This window comes from Nothoprocta perdicaria, unplaced genomic scaffold (assembly GCF_003342845.1).
Source record: "Nothoprocta perdicaria isolate Ctin4 unplaced genomic scaffold, notPer1 scaffold_84, whole genome shotgun sequence".
NCBI classification, from domain to species: Eukaryota; Metazoa; Chordata; class Aves; order Tinamiformes; family Tinamidae; genus Nothoprocta; species Nothoprocta perdicaria.
The window spans coordinates 2,860,775-2,879,295 of NW_020456132.1; the positions used below are offsets into that span (position 1 = coordinate 2,860,775).

General features: G+C 49.2%; 1 protein-coding gene across 1 annotated transcript in view; it reads left to right on the plus strand.

Annotated features, from left to right (window-relative positions):
• Nucleotides 1-7,773: 7,773 nt before the first annotated feature.
• Nucleotides 7,774-18,521, plus strand: part of LOC112958349 (sodium- and chloride-dependent GABA transporter 2) — a 31,015-nt gene continuing 20,267 nt past the window's right edge. The window contains exons 1-5 of the mRNA XM_026052174.1: nucleotides 7,774-8,009; nucleotides 12,388-12,522; nucleotides 14,021-14,161; nucleotides 14,785-14,869; nucleotides 18,162-18,294. Of these exons, the coding sequence (XP_025907959.1) occupies nucleotides 7,778-8,009; nucleotides 12,388-12,522; nucleotides 14,021-14,161; nucleotides 14,785-14,869; nucleotides 18,162-18,294 (726 nt within the window). The 5' untranslated portion in view covers nucleotides 7,774-7,777. The remainder of the gene's footprint in view (nucleotides 8,010-12,387; nucleotides 12,523-14,020; nucleotides 14,162-14,784; nucleotides 14,870-18,161; nucleotides 18,295-18,521) is intronic.

Below are 18,521 nucleotides of genomic sequence, written 5' to 3' on the forward strand. Positions count from 1 at the left end.
ATATGTGAGAGGGCATCTTTTATCTGTCTGTACGGGCCCTCTGCACCCTGGATTTCTCTGTATAATAAAAAGCCGAGGTCTYGGTGATCCAGGGAGGCAAAGGGGGCAGGAAGAGGGGCAGCAGAGCCCCCTTGATCTCCTTTTACCCTGCCTTGAAGGGGAGCCGGCCACCCGGGGGGCCCGGCYGCCACCAGGGCCTCGTCTCTGTGGTCTCGGCCTAGCTGAGCCGCGGCATTCCTGACGCCAAGATTAGGGCTGCTTGGAATGCCACGGGACACAGGCCTCCTGGCAAGACGAGCCTTTCAACAGTTTAGTGAAGTCTGATTCGGGAAGGCTGGAAAGCTTGAGCCCGTGTTTTACTTCCTAGTGACCTTTTGAAATGCCACCGTCTTTCACTTTGCCATCTCTAATTAGAGCATCATTTATTTCAGAGAAAGCTTTTTTAAACTTTGTCCCATTTTGTCAATAAATAGATACCTAGCTACTGGATTTCTTCATGGAGCGCAAACTTTATATTCTGAGTCATTGCTAGCCCATTAAGTCTATTGAATTAAAGTGTCCTTTTTTTTTTTTTTTTTTCCCCTTTCAAGCATGTAAATAAACATGAACAGATGCTCTGAGAATGTTGCCTAACACCCTATTTAAGAGCAGATTTTTTCTTCTCCTTCTTGTGGAGGAGGGAGTAGAGCAGGTGCAAGCCTCTTCCATCTCTGAGAAAAGCTTTTCCTTTCTCCTCCTCTTCCAGACAGACAGGGTCCAGTGACATCTAAGACACCAGCCCCAACCCTGTAACTAGTTTTGGTTTCTTTCTTGCTGTACAGTCTATTTTAGCTTTATAATCTTCACCCAAGAGGAGCAACCTTCACTAAGCATAAGGAAAAATTATCATCTTCAGGCCACTCTGTGGTTCTTTACCCTCTCATTTGCACTGGACATAATCAATCTTATGGTCTTATGTCTCCCTTCTGGGCCACTTGAGCTATCATTGCCAGTCTGAAATGATTTTTATGTCATGTTTTTCTTGATATAAAAAAATGCCACTCTAATTCACTCCTTGGCTGCAAGAGCTGATTGATGAGTTTGATTTTCTTGATGCAAACTATCTATTTTCTCATCATGAAGTAGAAACTAGCCTTCCAAAGGGTTGTGAACCCTTTCTTCTTCCAAAAACTTGCTGAGAGCAGCAGTATTCCCGCAGTTCCCAGCAAGTGCTTGTTCAGGGAACTAGAAAAGAGCCTTGGGGAGAAGAGCTGCTGGAGGTGGGAGGAGAGCAGGAGAGGCTGGAAGAATGCAAGACTCCAGACTCTAGAGCTTGCAGTAAATCGGTCACTACTTACTAGTTGGTCATTGCTTAAATTATACTATATTAGTGGGATTATTATATGTCAGAAACATGCATATATATACATATATGTATATATGCTTATAACAGCATAATCCTGCAGAAATTTTAAAGCAGTTTTATTTTTTTGTCCATAAATAAAATGGGGATGGTTTTCAAATCTGAACAGGAAAAAAAAGTGTTCCCTGCTCACATATGCTATGGGCAAGAGCATTCAGAAGCTGCTAAGCAGAATGCCAAGCAGAGCTAAGATGCAGAGCCCTGTAGCTCTGCGTGCCTATGTGCTCCTCCTCCGCTTGCACTCACACATGCAATACAAATGCCTGCACATTCCTGACTTAATCTTGGGTTTGTTCGTTCCAGACATGCAAGCGGACTCCTGAACTGCCCTGTTCTTTCCATCCTTATCCTATGGGGGAAACTACTAGGACTGTGCATGGCTGAGATGGTGATTATGGGAATTTCCAGCTTTGTTGTTGCCCCTCTGTAACAAGACTAGGAATTTGTAGTGCAGCCGAAGAGAGCTTGGGTCCACAATCCTTTTGTCTTCAACTTATACACCCCTCGTAACTTTTGATCTGCAATCAGAGGTACAGGGAGGTTTACAGCAACAAGCTGTCAGACTGTGCACCAAATAAAGCACAAGCATCACCAAGAGGAGCCTCCAGGAGGGGGTTCCCTGCCTCCATACTCACTGTGAGCTCGCGCTCTGTGTTTGATTAGGGAAGGGAGCCCTGGCTCCCGCAGCTACCTCGTCTCTTTATCTTCTGTACACAGAGTGTGCTGTCTGCAGGCCCACATATCTCACCCAGAGCAACCTGGACACACACAGGAGGGCCCCCCGGCTCGGCAGCTCTCTGGCATGGAAATGATTTTTCTTGGTGCGGGGTTCTGGTCAGCCACAGCGTTATTTGAAAGCAGATATTCACTTGTGAAGCCCAACCGTCCAGTTGAATGAAGCTGTTAAAATGCTTGTAAGAGCATTTGCTGTCGGAGGAAACTCTCCCTATGTCCTTCACCCTTCCTGCCACGCTTTAGGTTTCTGTGTTTGAAAATATAGGCATCTTTCTGTGAGCTTCCTGGTTGGAGCAGGGATCACCCCTTCGTGCCTGCTGTGGCTTCTTTCTCCTCCGCATGCCCACCAGGTTCCCACCACGTGCCAACTACGATCAGCCTCTATTTATTGCTTTCTGTGCCTCTTTTCAACAATTCTCCTTTCTACAGCCACACTCCCTTAAACTTAATGATATTTTCAGGCTGCAAAGGCCAGTAGCACGGTGGTTATCAGACAGAGGAAGCGCACTGTATTTGCTCTGGCCTTTGCTTCGCAGATAATACCCTGGCAAACGGGCTTCTTGGAAGCTGGGAGGTGTCTCGCAAGATAGCGYGGCTCTGGAGTGCTCGCCACCTGGGACGGAGGGGGTGATGGATGTGGGGTGCAGGCACCTACCTGCTTCCAGCCTGCGACTCCCACGTGCAGCAAACGCCAACACAGCCAGTGGCTTCCTTGAGAGAAAGTCACTGCTACTTGCACTTTGGTGAAAGACTGTGCACCTCTCCCAGCCACTACCTTTCCTCTTGTGGGKTTTTTTTTTTTTYYTKKTTTTTTTTACTGTTCCTTTAAGTGAYTGGCTCTGGACCTTTCCTCCTRCTGGTTTGAGCCACCTCTCTGGGCGGCTRGAGGTGGATGAGTGCTTTGGAGCAAAGAAACCCACGTGGGCTCTTTTGCTGCTCAGCCTGATGGAGGTGTGACGCAAGGGCAGAGCGGGAGTAATTTCTGTGGCTTCCTACCAGAATGAGCAAGTCGGGGGCCAGCGCTTGCGTGTGTCGGTCGTGCAGGATGTGGCTGGGGCCAGCTCCTGTGTGCATCTGACCCATAAAAAGTCAAGGTACCTACTTATCTCCAGGCAAAGCTTGTCCCAGGCTYGCGTGTTCTTACAGGGAGTGCTTCTCCTGCAGCATGACCTCCACCACTAATGGAAGAATGGGACAAAACTGAAGAGAAAAATCTCGRTAAGTGTTGCAGACAGAAAGATGGGCAAAGTGGAACCTGAGTTTGAGGAGAGGAATCGGTGTTAGCTTCTCCAAAATAGTGGCTTGCGGGGAGAGCAGAGGAGCAAGCGAAGCCGGATCTGCCCCACATTTACCCAAAGCACCGGCAGGGCCCTGCCRCGCCGGCTTGCGGAGATGCAGCAGCCGCAGGATCTCCTCGGGTCTCCTCGGATCTCGCTTCGGCTGCTCAGGGCACCCCGGGGGCACAAGGAGGTGACAGGAGGTGAGTGCTCCCCGCCGGCGCCCGCTCGGAGCAGCGGGACTACACAAGACGGCCCTGTCTTGAATCTCGCGGTGGTAACGCTGGGGAGATGATTAAATGGGCAGGCACCCGTTTGCTACCTGTGATAGGCGAGACTACTGGTAGACCTACCAGTAACATCGCAGGGGGTGGCACCGTAGCCATGCATTTGGGGCAGGCACAGCACAACAGCCAACCTTCTCCAACCCTTGGGACGCCGAGGGAAAATGTTCTGGAGGTGCCTGGCAGAGCTGCAGCTGTGTGACCACTGCTGCCATGGTACAAAATTCCTACCTTGCTGTTCTCCTTCTCCTTACCCATGTAAATTAAATGTATGAGTGTGTGTGTGTGCGTGCATGTATATGTATATATATTTAAACAGCATCATTTTGGTGAGTCTGAGGATTAAATTATTCTTGTGTTGCTACAGGAGGCACATTAATTAGTTTGGTCTTTTTTAATTTTTTGGATTCACTTTCTTCTGTATCTATTTACTTGTTTCTTGCAAATCRAATTCCTAGAATTTTGCTTCTGGTTGTCCCAGCTCTTCCATTTGTCTTAGATATGATCACMAGCTCAAAATCTTAGACATTCAATTTCTTCCTCTTCATTTTTCCCTATAGATTTTCATTGTCTCTGATGAGCTGATTAAAGCCCCTTTCTTGCCTCCTGCAGTTTCAAAAATGTGTCTTGAACTCATCTTTTCCCTGAGCAGTCTTAACTGATCCTTTGTGATATTTATGGTTTCTCTTTCTTCTTTAAGAGAGAAGTAAAGCGAGTTTACTTTTCTCTTCAATAGAATGAAGTATTTTTAGGCTCTCTGATCTCTCAAGTAACATCTCCCAGAACCATATGGGCTTTTTCCTGTTTCTCCCCAGAAGACATGAAAAGCCTTGTTTTCCTTTAGAAATGCTTCGCTCAGGATTTTYTTTCACACTGGTACATGCAATATTTCTCCTTGCTGCTTGTTATGTTTACACTGAACTTTTGTTTTCAGTTTTAACTTATTGTTGCGTTCGGTGCAGTCTTATCTGACTGGGCAGGAGTCAAATAGTTTGTCATTGATTACACTCGTTCCTATCATATTCTGTTAGCACCTGTCAATTTGCTTGTCRTCCTCTGCTTAAACCGCTGATAAGAATTATTGTTATTGGCACAGAACAGCTATTGTTATCCAGGGATATTCATGTAGCAACAGCGATGTATACAGTAGTTTTGAGAACTTCCAAAAACGGTCCCACACTTGATATGCTTTCTTCTTAGGTCTGTTGCACAAGGCAAACTGTTATTTGGCTTCTCTCTCTTGCTTCTTTAATCCACGTATCTATGTTCTAACTATTTAACAGCAATACTAGTCAYAGTCAGATTGTAATCCTGCTGGGATGTTCCCTCATGCTCATCCTCCAGCGTAACTCTGCTGCTTGGAGAGTTTCCTCTTTCGTGACAATCTTCAGTTTAAGGACTGGGCCTGGGTGTTTTATTTGGACCATCCCATTTAATAGCTGTTGTGGAGCAGTCCTCTGGAAATGCGTCTAGCTCCTTTCTGACCAATATTAGGTGGCAATGGCAATGAGCACCGTGCTTAATTAATTATGTGCAGTAGGAGGGRAAAAACATATTTCCTTTTATCTTAAATCTGAATGTTTCATTGGATGCTATTGCTAGTTGTATTATGAGATGTACATGGTATATCATCATCTTTGTCGTTTCCTTGCTTTTTAGACCTCTGTTATCTCTCTGTTTTTGTTCTAGTTGTCTCTTCCCAAGATGAGGAGTCACAGTGTGTGTGATCACTCCTTGGTTGGAATCCACCTCTTGCCTCTGCCCGACCTTGTGCCTCTTCTGCTTCTTTCGTAATTTTACTTTCTACAGAGCCCAGCGCTGTGAGGATGTGGGGACACCATAGGCTAGCACGGTGACACAGCAATGTTTGCAGTTTTGTCCCTGTCCTYTTCGTCATAACTTGACCCGTATGCAGCCTGGGTTTTGCTGCTGCTGCTGCTTTGCAAGCCTGGTAAAAGGGCTCTGAAGCCACAAGTTTTGTTCTCTCTTACCCCAGATACTCCTCAGTTGGTATAATAAAAATATTTTAAAGCCTTTGACTCAGTTATGTCCGTGGACCATCACAGCTCTAGTTCAAGCCTACTACGAACAGCATGCAGCACTCTTTGCCTGTTTTATGGCCTCTGAGCTAACACCTTTAGATAACCAACTGCGAGAAGACCAGGATCTTCTCAAGCAGCAACAGGTAATTTGACAGCCTTGCAGTGAGTGTGAAGAACTTTGGGGGCTGTTTTCTCCCTTTCTTGCGTTGTTTTGCTTGCATTTGTGTTGGTTTTTATTTGGTAGCACCAACACTGTGGCATTTCCCAGCACTGCGGAAATGCAGCAAAAATTTCCAGTGATTAGGAGGGACGTGTGAGGGGACAGAGGTGGTGCCTGCGTCTCAAACCTGTGGCCAGGAGTGCAATTTGGATGGATATATTTGCACAGCAGAGATCTGCCCCGGGTGCTGCGGGAAGGGGTGCGGGAGGCTGGGACGGGGCTCTCCGCAGGATGGGGACGCGTGGCCTCAGCGGAGGCTGGCGGAGGCCGAGCGAGACCTTCTTGCAGGCGGAGGGGAAGGAGCCCCTTCGCCGTGGCCATGAAATCAGTCATGTGTAGGATTTTGTCCAGCCCTGGGGGGTGGGGGAAGGAATGTGGGTTGGGCGAAGTCTAGGATTACACCGCGGCACGAGTTTTCTTTGCACACTTTAAATAGGCAGCACCTTTYGGTGGTGCCTCCCCGCTGCCCTCCGTGGCGCGCGCTGACAGCCCCGCTGCCTCCCGCAAGGTAACCGCTCCGCTCCGCCGGGCGCTGCGGCCGCTGCTCCCTGCGCCCCTTGCCCCGTCCTCGGTGCTCCCGCCGCGCGCGAGAGGGGTCATGGTGCGCGCCGCGCTCGCTTAATCATTTCCCAGGGYGGGAGGTTGCTCCCAATGCCGAACGGCCCCTGTCAAAGCCCCGCAGCGCTGCTGGTGCCTCCATGGCCCTCTCCTCGCCTCCCCGGGTAGGTGCGCGTGGCGGGGAGGTGGGCAGAGCACGGCGAGCACGKCGAGGTGCTGCTTGCGCTCCTGCTTGTTTTCCTTCTCTCTTTCGCCATGGGGGAATGAGCTGCCGAGGTGCTTTCCTGCAGGCGCCCTCAGCGATGCCCACCGGGCGCAGGGCGCCTGGAGGCCACCGCTCTGAAGTACCGAGGGTGCAGAAATAGCCACTTAGACGAAGCCCAGGCTTTCGGGCCAGAAATGCATCCTCTTAGAAGCTTTTAGGGGTGGTGAGAAAGCACGGGAAGCAGCCAGCTGTTTCCCAGAGTTTCTGGCTCTGCCGAAGTTCCCCAAGACGTGGTATTTATAGGGAGTATCTGCAGAAACAGGTAGCTGTTTTGAGGGGCAGAGCCTTGCGGTGGAGAGATGCTCCATGGCTATGTCTCCTGGATGGAGCCTTTTCCATCAGTTAGGAGGACAGCATCATCCCTAAAAGCCCTCTTTTTGTGTGAAGATGTTCTCACATCATTATGGAAATGCAAGTCCCCACAGATGGCCAACAGTAACTGTTACCACCACAAAAAGCCAAAACTTTCCYCTCCTGTTTTAGCTTGTCCTCTTTCCACATCTAACACTTCTCTGTGCTTTAGTGGYATTCATTACACGCTCTGTAAAACCAGACCTTTTGTAAGCAGCAACTAGGGAGAAGAGAAACCCTGACGAAATGAACTGTTAAGGATTTAAACCTCCTTCTCCCCACGTCTCTCGCACGGCGCCTGCTGCTGCAGGAACTCAGCTCTGGCTGAGCCTTTGGGCCTGCTGTGTGCAGTAAAACCGCTCAGTAAAAAACGCACTTGAAGGACAGGCTTTCAGACACRGGACTGTCTTCAGATGAGCCAATTATAAATAATGAAAACAACAGTGGCTTTTAATGATTGATTTTGGGCTGACCCCYGACAGCACACACGTGCTCCTAGGGCCTCCAGCAGGAATTGCTGTAAGGAACGAGACAGTAACGGTTTGGTGTGTATGTGTGTTTGTATGTGTTTGTGCACGTGCATTCGTGCCTTTCCTGCCTCCTGCAGCCGCAGGTCCTTGTTGCATGACATGTTCTAACCGCAATGAAGGAAACTCCTTCCGAAGGCGGGATGGATTGCAGAGTCCCTGGTGCAGTCAGCAATGGCGAAACGATACCTGCACATCTAGGCGCGGAGAAGGAGACGGAAGAGGATGAAACCCTGGAACGAGGCCAGTGGAATAACAAGCTGGAGTATGTGCTGTCCGTGGCTGGGGAGATCATCGGCCTGGGAAACGTATGGCGGTTCCCCTACCTCTGCTACAAGAACGGTGGAGGTAAGTACAGCCCCGGCCCTGGCCAAGCCCAGGTGTGACCTCCCTGTGYGCACATCTGCATCTCCCCTGTGGCCCAGAGCCACAGCAGGCTGGGTTTAGGGGAGCTCTGCCAGAGGCCACAGGGAGCAAAGGATGTCCTTAATGCTGCAGCAAGAGGCTAGAGCATTTTCTAGGGGCTTTGGGAGCTTTTGTGCACTGCAAGGCGCTGGTGAGTGCAGGTCCTTCTTCTTGTACCCTAGTGGCCTGATGTTGGTGAGATGGTATGTTTTTTCACCCTTTTGCCCCCAAACTTGTCTAGTCTGCATGATTCTGTATGKTCTTGCCTTACTGGGAGTTTGCCCATCTTAGAAGTGAGAGTGTCCCGGAGTTTGCCAAGGGCCCAGGGACATGTGGTTTCTATCTGGCTCCTGTTTTGCACGTTTTTAAATCTCTGTGAAGCAAGGCCCAGCCTGTCATGGGAGTGAAAATCCATTAAGCAAAATGCCAAGGGAGAAGCCAGYTTGGCCACTGAATCAGGGGCCCGTAGCTAGGTCTCAGCATCAGCTCCATGGCGTGACACCTTGAAGTGTCTGGGTGCCTGCAGCAAGGTGCACCTCTGGGCGCTGGCTCGTGGCACGCAGATCTGAAGGGTCTGCTCACTTCCATYGCCTCTTCTGCTTCCCAATGGTGCCTCATGGCATCGAATGGAGCTGGCACGCGTGGCAAGGGGAAAGGTGCCTCTGAGCAGGCTGACGGGGCGTGAGGATCTGTGTGCTCCAGGGACAGAGAGGAGCAGGGCACTGTTCTCATCCATGAAGGATGCAGCACATYGGTGCTGTCAGGGCAGCAGGTCCTGGGGTGTGCGGGTTGGCTCCTGGGCGCAGAGGTGCCCGTGGGCTCCTGTAGTTCTGTGTTCCTGCTTTGTTTAGTCTGTGACTTTCTTTCAAGAGGAAAAAGAAATTATTTAAGAGATGAAAGCCCAGGGCTGTGTTCAGTTTGGCCACGTGTCTGCTTTCTCTGTGGCACACAGAGAAGGAATTACGCTCCCTGTTTGGTGATTAATTGCTAATTGGGCTCCCCGGAAGGGATGGGGAGAGGAGAAATGGCACTYGGCGTGGAGCTGGCATGGAGCGAGTGCTGGGGACTCTGGGCTGAAATCCCCTGGCTTTAGCCTGGGGTAGTCTCATGGGCCTCGCTAAACTGCTTTCATACCAATGGCATAGAAGAGGATTAGCTGCTATTTAGCTATTTTCACACTGGATTTTGCAGAGTTTTGTTTGCTTTGTTTTTACCTGGTGGCTGGGAATTTTATTTGTGAAAGGGAGAATTTTTCTTGTTTTCCTTTTTTTAATGGGGAATGTTTCTTGGCTGCTTGCTGCGTGGTGCCCGTTCCAGTGGCTGCACCATCCCTGTGTTGTTCCTGCACAGGGCACCAGTTCAGGACGAGCACTGCTGGCTGGGAGGGGACCTGGGAGCTGCATCTTCACAGCCCCTCTCAAACTCTTTTTCCTTCCCAAGAAATGGGCCTGACCCAGAGCTGCCAAGTGAGAGAGGCTGGGAGAAACTTGAAATCTCAGGCAAAATCTGTCACCTTCCCATGAGGCTGGAAGAAAGGATCGTGCTTAAGATGCTTGTACAGAAAGGCATTTCCCAGATGGCTTTTCTTGAAGTAGGGAATAAGTTAAGGCTACACAGCACTAGAAGTGTTCTCCTGCATGATGGAGTTCAGCCATACCCTGGCAGGGTCTACATCAAATAACTGTTTGTAATGTATTGAGATTAATTTTAAGAGCTGCTTAAGGTTAATCAAGACCGGGCTAATCAACGTTACCTTTGGTCTTAAATAGCTCTGTGGTCCTCTCACCAAGTGCCCTCACACTGACGAYAGTGAAGGTAACTCTTCTCAGCTTTTGCTTTTCTTGGCTAACTAAGCCAGGACTCTTCTTCACAGCAAGAAAGAATATCCCCAAAATCTTAGTCACGCAAATAAGGCAGCTTGTCACTTCTACTTTCTACTTTCTACTTACCAAATCAACAATGGTCTCCTACCTACTTTGTGCTTTTGAGCTTCGTGTTTCATGATAGTACTGAGGTAGCAAAAAGAAAAAAAAAAGAGAGAGAGAGAAAAGGAAAAGGGGAAATTCTTCTTTCACTGCTCTTCACTCTGGCTTTTGCCCCTGTGCTGGGGTCAGGCCCTGTGCGTTGGGAAATACCGGGGAAGCCAGTCTGTCCGAGTGGCTCCGAGTGCCGCACCCTGGCCCCGGCGCTGACCCGTCCTGTGTGCGCAGCCTCCCCGTGAGCGCGAGGGATGCGCCCAGTGCAGACACGCGGCACATTTCCTGGCTTCAGCCAGGAAAACCCCCGTGGGGGCCTCGCCGCGAGGCTGCAGGGGCAGGCGCAGGGCAGAAAAGCCAGGCCGCGCTGSGGGGCCGCGCGCACGCGCTCCCAACGTCCTGCTCGCGCTGCAGGAAGGAGCCGTGCCGCAACGCGCTGCGAGGGGCTGCCCCGTCTGCGGCTGCACACGGGGGCCCAGCGCCCTACGGGGCTGTGAAAGGCGGCCCTTCTAGCGGCCYCTCTCCCTTTCCTCCCCACCTTGCTCGCTGTGGGCCCCGGCTGACGGCAGCCTCACTTGTCCTGCTGCCCACACGCGCTGGGAAGGGCCAGTCCTCTGCCCTGGGATGGCTACAGGATGGCAGGGCAGTYCTTGCAGGACCCATCCCTGCCAGCTTAAACATGTTTCACAGAATCACAGAATGGTTGAGGTTGGAAGGGACCTCTAGAGATCATCTAGTGCAACCTTCCTGCTCCAGCAGGGACACCCAGAGCAYGGGGCACAGGGCGGCATCCAGGTGGGTTTGGAAGACCTGCAGAGAAGGAGACTCCACAGCCTCCCTGGGCAGCCTGTGCCAGGGCTCTGKCACCCTCACAGTGAAGAAGTTCCTCCTCACCTGGAGATTGAACTGCCTCTGTTTCAACTTACACCCATTACCCCTTGTCCTGTCACTGGCCACCACTTGGAAGAGCCTTGGAAGAGCCTGGCCACCACTTGGAAGAGATTCCCCCTTCATGAACTTATACATGTTAATCAGATCCCCAATCAGATCCCAATCAGATCCCTGTTTCCTTAGGCCTGCTTTGGTTCAGCACCAACTTTTGTACAGCAGTGGTCTCTCTTGCAAATACGCACCACTTTTATGGTGATACAACTGCACGCAAGATGGGACTTGAGGGTAACTATTCCCCCTCACCCTCTCCCCTAAGACATTTATATTTACTAGCACAGGAACAATGCGTGGCCACACACACATCCTTCCTTGCGCTTGCCAAGGCTCCGCATCCTACCCTTAGGCTGGCGCTTCCCACAGGGATGCTCTCCCATATACTTTATTGGTGCTTTTCTTTGTGGCGAGGGCAGGGTGGTGGCTGGGCACCCCGCTGGGGCGAGTGTGAGGATGGTCCTGCTGGCCCAAAGCACCCCGTCCCTCTCCCTGGCCCGTGCAGGCTGGCTAAGCTCTGGAACTGGGGAAACAAGACGCTCCATTGAGCTCCACACCAGGGTTGCTATTCCTCATACAGTCCCACCAGCGTGACCAGGTAGCATCTCACTCGCTTTGAGAAGGACTGTGTGGCTCTCCCTGCACCAGCAGCTGTGATGGTGCGTTTGCAAAGCAGGGAGCATTCGTGAGGCTCTCTCTAATGCAGCCATTAGTGCACTTCCAGCTAGTGTGACCTAAACATGATCCACTTCATCCCTGTCTGGTTCCGTGACAGGATTTAATCAGGAAGGGAGCCCTGTCTGCTTGTGTGAGGGAAATCCTTTTCTGCACTGTTTTCCTCTTAGTTGCATGCTTTTTTTTTTTTTGCCTTTTTTTTTTCTTTTTTTTTCTTTTTCTGTGAGTGAGCAACTGAACAAGCCCTGCAGCAGGATGAATTTATTATTCTGTATGTGTCGTTCAGTGCCTTGGTGTTGTCATCTATGGTAGTGTCGGCAACAGGCATTCAGAAATATCAGATTAAAAGGAATCATCGACTTTGTGAAAAATCACAATGTTCTCACAGTAGGATGGTCACCTTTACTTATACATAGCTAATCACAGAATCATAGTTAATGAGAATTTGTGTTTGTTTTCTGCGTAAAAGTTAGGCCTATAAACTTTCCTATCTCTCCTCCTTTTTTAAATGTTGAGTTTCTCATGCTGTCACATTGCTCTGGAAGTCAGTCCTTGAAGACCCCTTTTCCCTGGCACCTCATATCCATACCCTTCCCACCCTCAGCAGCCCACATTGCTCCCCTACCGTCCTCCTTAAGTGCATCCTGGAAGGTGGTTGCTTGGCTCTAGCATTAGGATGATCCAAATGCAGTAATTTATTTCTCCTGTACACCGCTTGAATCTGCCAGGTGCCTTCTTCATCCCCTACCTCATCTTCCTCTTCACCTGTGGGATCCCGGTGTTCTTCCTGGAGACGGCACTGGGGCAGTACACGAGCCAGGGAGGGGTGACGGCCTGGAGGAGGATCTGCCCTCTCTTTGAAGGTGAGTGAGCCCAGGAAGGCAGGGCAAGGTGGGAAGGAGCGCTGGGACCTGGAGCTCCAGCCTGACTGGAGGGAGGCTCCCGTGATACCAACCCCATGGGGCATGAGGGAAAGGAGGTGCTGTGTGTCCTTGAGCTCAGTTCCTTATGTACCTCACCACATGCTCTGACAAGCCTTGTGTATGCCAAGCCTGCTAGGGTCACTGGCCATCCCTGTCCCAAAACAATGCTGAGAAAACTGTTCGCTTTTCCCACCAGACAGCACCCCATCCCGGCCTCCATCCACATCATGCCCAGCACTCTGGCCATGAGCTTTGCCCAATAAAATTGTCCTCCAGGATCTAAATGATGAAAGTGCTCCTGAAAGCTTTGAGGAATCTAAAATATACTGCTATGTTATAAAATCAATCCTATGTCATTTTTTTTCTGAATTTGCAGAGATCTTAAAACCTTAGTGGTGGAAAGTGTCAGCTGTCTTAATAAATCATGAACTGCCACATCTACTCCTTGTACTACCTGAGCACAATCATCCAATCTCRAGACACTTTCTATGGTTTCTCAGGTCTGAAAAGTCTCAGTTGTCTCCTCCCCACTTGCCAAAACTTTTAGGTACTCCTCTGTCACTTTCCAGAGAGGATGTGTATTTTTAATATTAAAAAATTCTGAAATAGTGAAATGTGAAAAGAATGAGCAAAATAAAAACTGAATTTTGGTAAAAGAGATGCTAGTCCGCAGATGGAGTGTTGTCTTATATTTCTGTCTCCTTGAGTGTCCTTCTAACCTGCTTTCTAACCATAATCTATATCTCCCGTGTCCAGACTCTTTCTTCTTCCTATCCTTTTACTAGAAAATGCTGCAATAAAGATAACAAGAGGATGGGTTTACTAGGGAATGGCTGGCTTTCGGGCTCATCTCGTAGGGCTGCTTTCTTGGCATCTTCCTCATCCAAGAGCGAACTGTTCAGATGGAGTCACCTGGCGAATGCACTTAACTCCTTGTTAGGGCTGGCTCCTATGGACAAGCATTTCCTACAGACTRTCTGAGGCCCGAAACTGGTGAGCACATTTAACATCCCACATGGTAATCTCTTCTCCCAGACTAGGAGGGATGTAATATGGAGCAGCCTGTGGGTTCTCCATCTGTCAGGGTTTACGTGGACCTTGCCACCCAACAGCAGGAGAAGGGAAGAGTATGCTAGGGTATCAAAGCCCCTCTAATCTTCCTATACAGAGGTCAGTTTTTCAAGAAAACCACCACAAACCTCCACTGATGCAAGACGGTGTAGTTTAGGTACCAGGAGGATGATAGCTTGGGTAGTTGTCCTGCTCACATTTAGCCATCAGCATGGAGAAACTGAGAAGTAAAGAACAGAGATGTGAAGAATCACATGAGCACAGTGAGAAACTTGTGTTGTAGGCCAGTTGGAGGGCAGGCACTAATCTTAARATGAGGCCTGTGCCTCTCCCATAACGTATTTATCCAATTTATTCAATTCTGCAGGAATTGGCTATGCCTCACAAGTCATTGTCGTGCTTCTGAACTTCTACTACATTGTTGTCCTGGCCTGGGCCTTGTTTTATCTCTTCAGTTCGTTCACCATAGACCTTCCCTGGGGCAGCTGTGACCATGAGTGGAACACAGGTAGGTGTGGAGTTCCCTTGCGCTCCTCATCCTCCAGCTCCTGCACAAGAAAACCTGCTGCTTGCAAATACCAACCAGCTCATGAAAGCAAATTTCTGCAATGTGGGCCAGATCATGGTTTATAGGGGGAGCAAGCCCTGGTTATTTTTAGACAAAGTGGCTGCAGCAGCAATTCTGTTTCGAGTCTCGGTTTTGTTTGATAACACAGGTCTTTGCCAGAAAGTGCCCAGTGTATGAGGTTGCTACTCATGCCTGTTTGCTGTATATGTCCAATGTAATGTGCTAGACAACCTTCCAAGCTTCTCTGACTCTGGGCTCCAAACATGGAGGGCATCTTCTTTTTTGGCAGTGGTGACAGGGATGAAAAATCCAGTCTTCCTGCACCGTGCAGTCCTGGTCAGGCTGGCTCACCATGCCCACTAGAAAATGAAACACAGTCTGCTTAGCTGTCCTAAGTGTCTTGCCAGCCTCACCCTGGAGGGCACTCCTTTCACACATCCATGTGATCATAGAAAATCTTGCTGAATATTGACATTAAGGATGGAAAGGCAGCATTTTTTTCAGGTCTGGTATTCCAGTATTTTGGTATTTAACTTCGCTCTCTTCTTGGGCCTCCTCCGCAGGGACCTGCATGGAATTCCAGAAGGCRAACTCCACGCTAAATGTGACGAATGAAAATGCCACCTCCCCTGTCATTGAGTTCTGGGAGTAAGTAAAAGAAAGGCCTATATTCCCCTCATCCTCTGAGAAATACATTCCTTGGGAAATGATTGAACCTTACAGCATTGCTTCCTAATAACTTGTCCTTGTTAGAATAAGCCATAACATTTCAAGCTGGGCAGGCCAGCGTTAAGGCAGAGTGCTGGCCTCAGGTGCAGCATCATCACACAAGGGTAGTATTGCAGGGCCTGGTGATGCTTGTCTGGGACTGTCAGGCACACTGCTCTGCCTGAGAGAGCAGTATGACTTTGTCTTTCTCTTATGCTGTATTTCTGGCTCCTCAGCCTCACCACTGCCAGTGGTGGCCAGGTCACGCCATGTTCRTGGACGAAACCTTATTGTTGCTCTGACTTGTCTCGTTTTTGGTATTGTTTTCTGTATGTCTCTCTGTTACTTCTGACTTCCTTTTCTGCCACTGCACATCTCCTTCCCCATTTGTTTCTCTTTCTGCCTCTTCCCATGTTCTCCATTGCGACCCATAACCTTCCTTATGCAATTGTTTCCTCTTGCAACATAGGTGATTAGGCTGTATGTCATGCATTTAAATCCTCTTGAAACTGTGGGTCAGGTTTATGGATTGTATTGGACTGTGGATTGTATAAGGTTTATGGGTTGGATTGGACTGTGTATTGTATATCTGCATGATTATTGATTACTTTTGTTCCAGGCCTTGATCTGCCTGGTGGCTGCATCCAGTGCAGATGTGCTCAGGGCACGGCCAACGTTACAGTTGGGAGAGGGTGAGATCTGTGATGATCCACAAAGCAGCAGCTCTTCAGTGGGTTTTTGTTCTCAAATTTTCACAAATTTTAACATGTTCATCTGTTGGAGTGGGGACCTTTAAAATGATGTTATGTTCTGCAGGGACCCCTGCTGATGATGCAGTAGGTGATCTCTTTCCTTTTGAATCTGTGCTACTCTGCGCTGCCAGCACGTTCCCAGGAGGTTATATCCTGGCGGATGGTGATGTTTGTATGTAGGATGGCCTTTACCTTAAAAATGGAAACAGAGGTGATGTTTTTACGTTAGCGATTAATATGCAAGCTATCCTGACAGTGTTGGCTCAGGTTACCTCAGTGAAATTTGTTCCCTCATTTGTGGTAGTGCATGTGTCCTAGTGACACTGAGGTACAAAGTCGCTTTGTTTCTGGCATGAAGGGATGGGCATAATGACTTGTGATCCCTGATGACCCTAAGTATTCCCTAGGAGAACGGGCACAGCTAAACACCCAGTCCCAAGTGACAGACTGTGCAAGTAAACTCCCTGCTGTCACCACAAATTCCCTTGTGCACTTAGGCTGAYGGAGTGCCCTGCCCTTTCTGTCCTCAACAGCACTGCTGTGCGCTGTCAGAACACCTAATACTTTTGAGGTAGCCCAGCTTCAGCAAGGAGAAAAGCGGTTTTTTTTTAAGTTTTTATTTATTTATTTTTTAATGTCTATGTATGAATAGAGAGAGATCATTAGAGCAGAAGGTCCGAACATGTTTCTGCTTGCTAATAAGTTTATAGCGTTATTTTTCCTCTTCTACCATTCCCCCCTTCCCTCTCTCTTTTTTTTTTCCCTTTTTTTTTTTTTTTTTTTTTTTGAGCTTTTTTTGTCTTCATTGTGCTCCTGAGCTTGTGTTCTCCCTCAGGAAGCTGCTCACATGTGAGGAGATGTTGAGCTCTCTTAGGCTGACCACCCTGAGACTGACTGATAGAAAAGTGGATGTTTCTTTCAGTACTTTGAGCAGCCCTCTGGTATTATTGGGGAATCAGACTGGAAATTTCCACCGTCCACAGCTCTCTATGCAACATCTGTTTCTGGTCTCTGTGGGCAGCGGCACAGGGAGGCAGTAGCTTCCTGGGGAGGTGCTGACCTGCCGGCAGGGTGATGATTTTTCCTGAGGCCTCTTCTGGCTGCCATACAGTGCTCAGTTAGTTATGCTCTGTTAGCACCTGCTTCCCGCTTGTTTCAGGGTCCATGTCCATAGAAACAGGGAAACTGGAGTATTACAAAGGATATCTGCAAGGGCAGGGTGCTTTTCTCTAAACTCTCGTGCTCTCAATTTGTCACTAGGCTGTGAGGTGGGAAAGGAGRCTGTATATCTCAAACTCCAGCAAGTGTTACTTTTGGTTTGGAAAAATTGCTGTGTAGTGCAGCAGGATGGGCTTGTGAGCATGCTCCGTGCATTGCTGCTGGAGCTGCAGACAGTGCCTGGCCCTCTTGGCCTGTTTCCCTCTTGGCCTGTCATGGGGTTTTGGGATTGCACCGTGGTGTTTCACACTCRTGTCTATCTGTGTGATGTAGGAGACACAGGAGAAGAGGAGTGAGTCTGTTTTTCTCTAAGTTGTGAGGAAGATTTGACAGAACCAAAGCATAGAAAGCTGCTGAAAGCTCAGGGTGAGACCATGAAAACTGGACTGAACCAAGCTCCATCTAGTTTAGGATCTTATCTCCACAGTGTCTGAAAGTGGATGCCCAGAGCCATTTCTTCTGTCTGTGCCATGCTGATTACTGTGGGCCTGTCCCACAGTCCCTTTGTCATGGTATGGGTGGCTCTGCTGCTCTGGGGCCAGAAGTGACATACGTATCCACTCCTAAAGACAACAGAAGGTGGCTATGGAGAATGGGATTGGTGAGCCTGGCTTCTTTTTCATCCTGATCTATTATGTCTCCTAAATGAAGTGAATCCTCCACTTGTTTGAAGCGTGTAAGAAAGGTGTAGGTGGACTTTGTTATGTGTACAAGAGAAGGCTCATACAGAGTCTGTTTGCACAAGGTAATGCACGCTCTTGAGGAGCTCTTACCCCAAACAGGGCAAGGCAGACAACGAGGGGGAGAAGAAAGTGATAGAGCAGTGGAACAGGCTGCCCAGGGAGGTTGTGGAGTCTCCTTCTCTGGAGGTCTTCAAAACCCACCTGGATGCCACCCTSTGCCACATGCTTTAGGTGTGCCTGCTTGGGCAGGAAGGTTGGACTCGATGATCTCTAGAGGTCCCTTCCAACCTTGAATATTCTGTGATTCTGTGAAATGTCTTGGCCAAACAGGGAGCAAGTGTAGAAGCAGGTGTTCCATGCATGATCCCCCAGGCTAGTAGTGCATTTGTCTAAGATAAGAGCAACTGAGGACTATTGCTCTAAGGCTTGCAGCCCAGAGCTACCTGTGTCTTTAGGATATTACCTCTCTCCAAACTTGTCAGGCACTGTGGAGATGTGGTGAGAGTAGGTGCAGAGTTGAGAACACTAGTGGCCAACGTCAGTGTCACTCAGATACTGTTTTGTGTCCTCCCAATGCAGGAGGAGAGTGCTAAAGATTTCCGATGGTATCCAGCACCTGGGCAGCCTGCGCTGGGAGCTGGCTCTGTGTCTCCTGCTCGCATGGATCATCTGCTACTTCTGCATCTGGAAAGGGGTCAAGTCCACAGGGAAGGTGAGTGCTTGGCTCTATTCAGGCATCTTCCCTCAATCACAGATGGAGCACTCAATCCACTAAACTTTTGTATATTCAGAGAGACCCTGACGGTCCCCTGGAAATGCCTTTCTGAGCTGGCAGGCTCAGGCCCCTGTAGGACTTGGCTGTCAGAGGGAATGCAAACCAGGGCCCGTGTTCTGAGTGGGAAATGTTGGAGGAACTGGAATAGAGGTGACAGGCTTTTC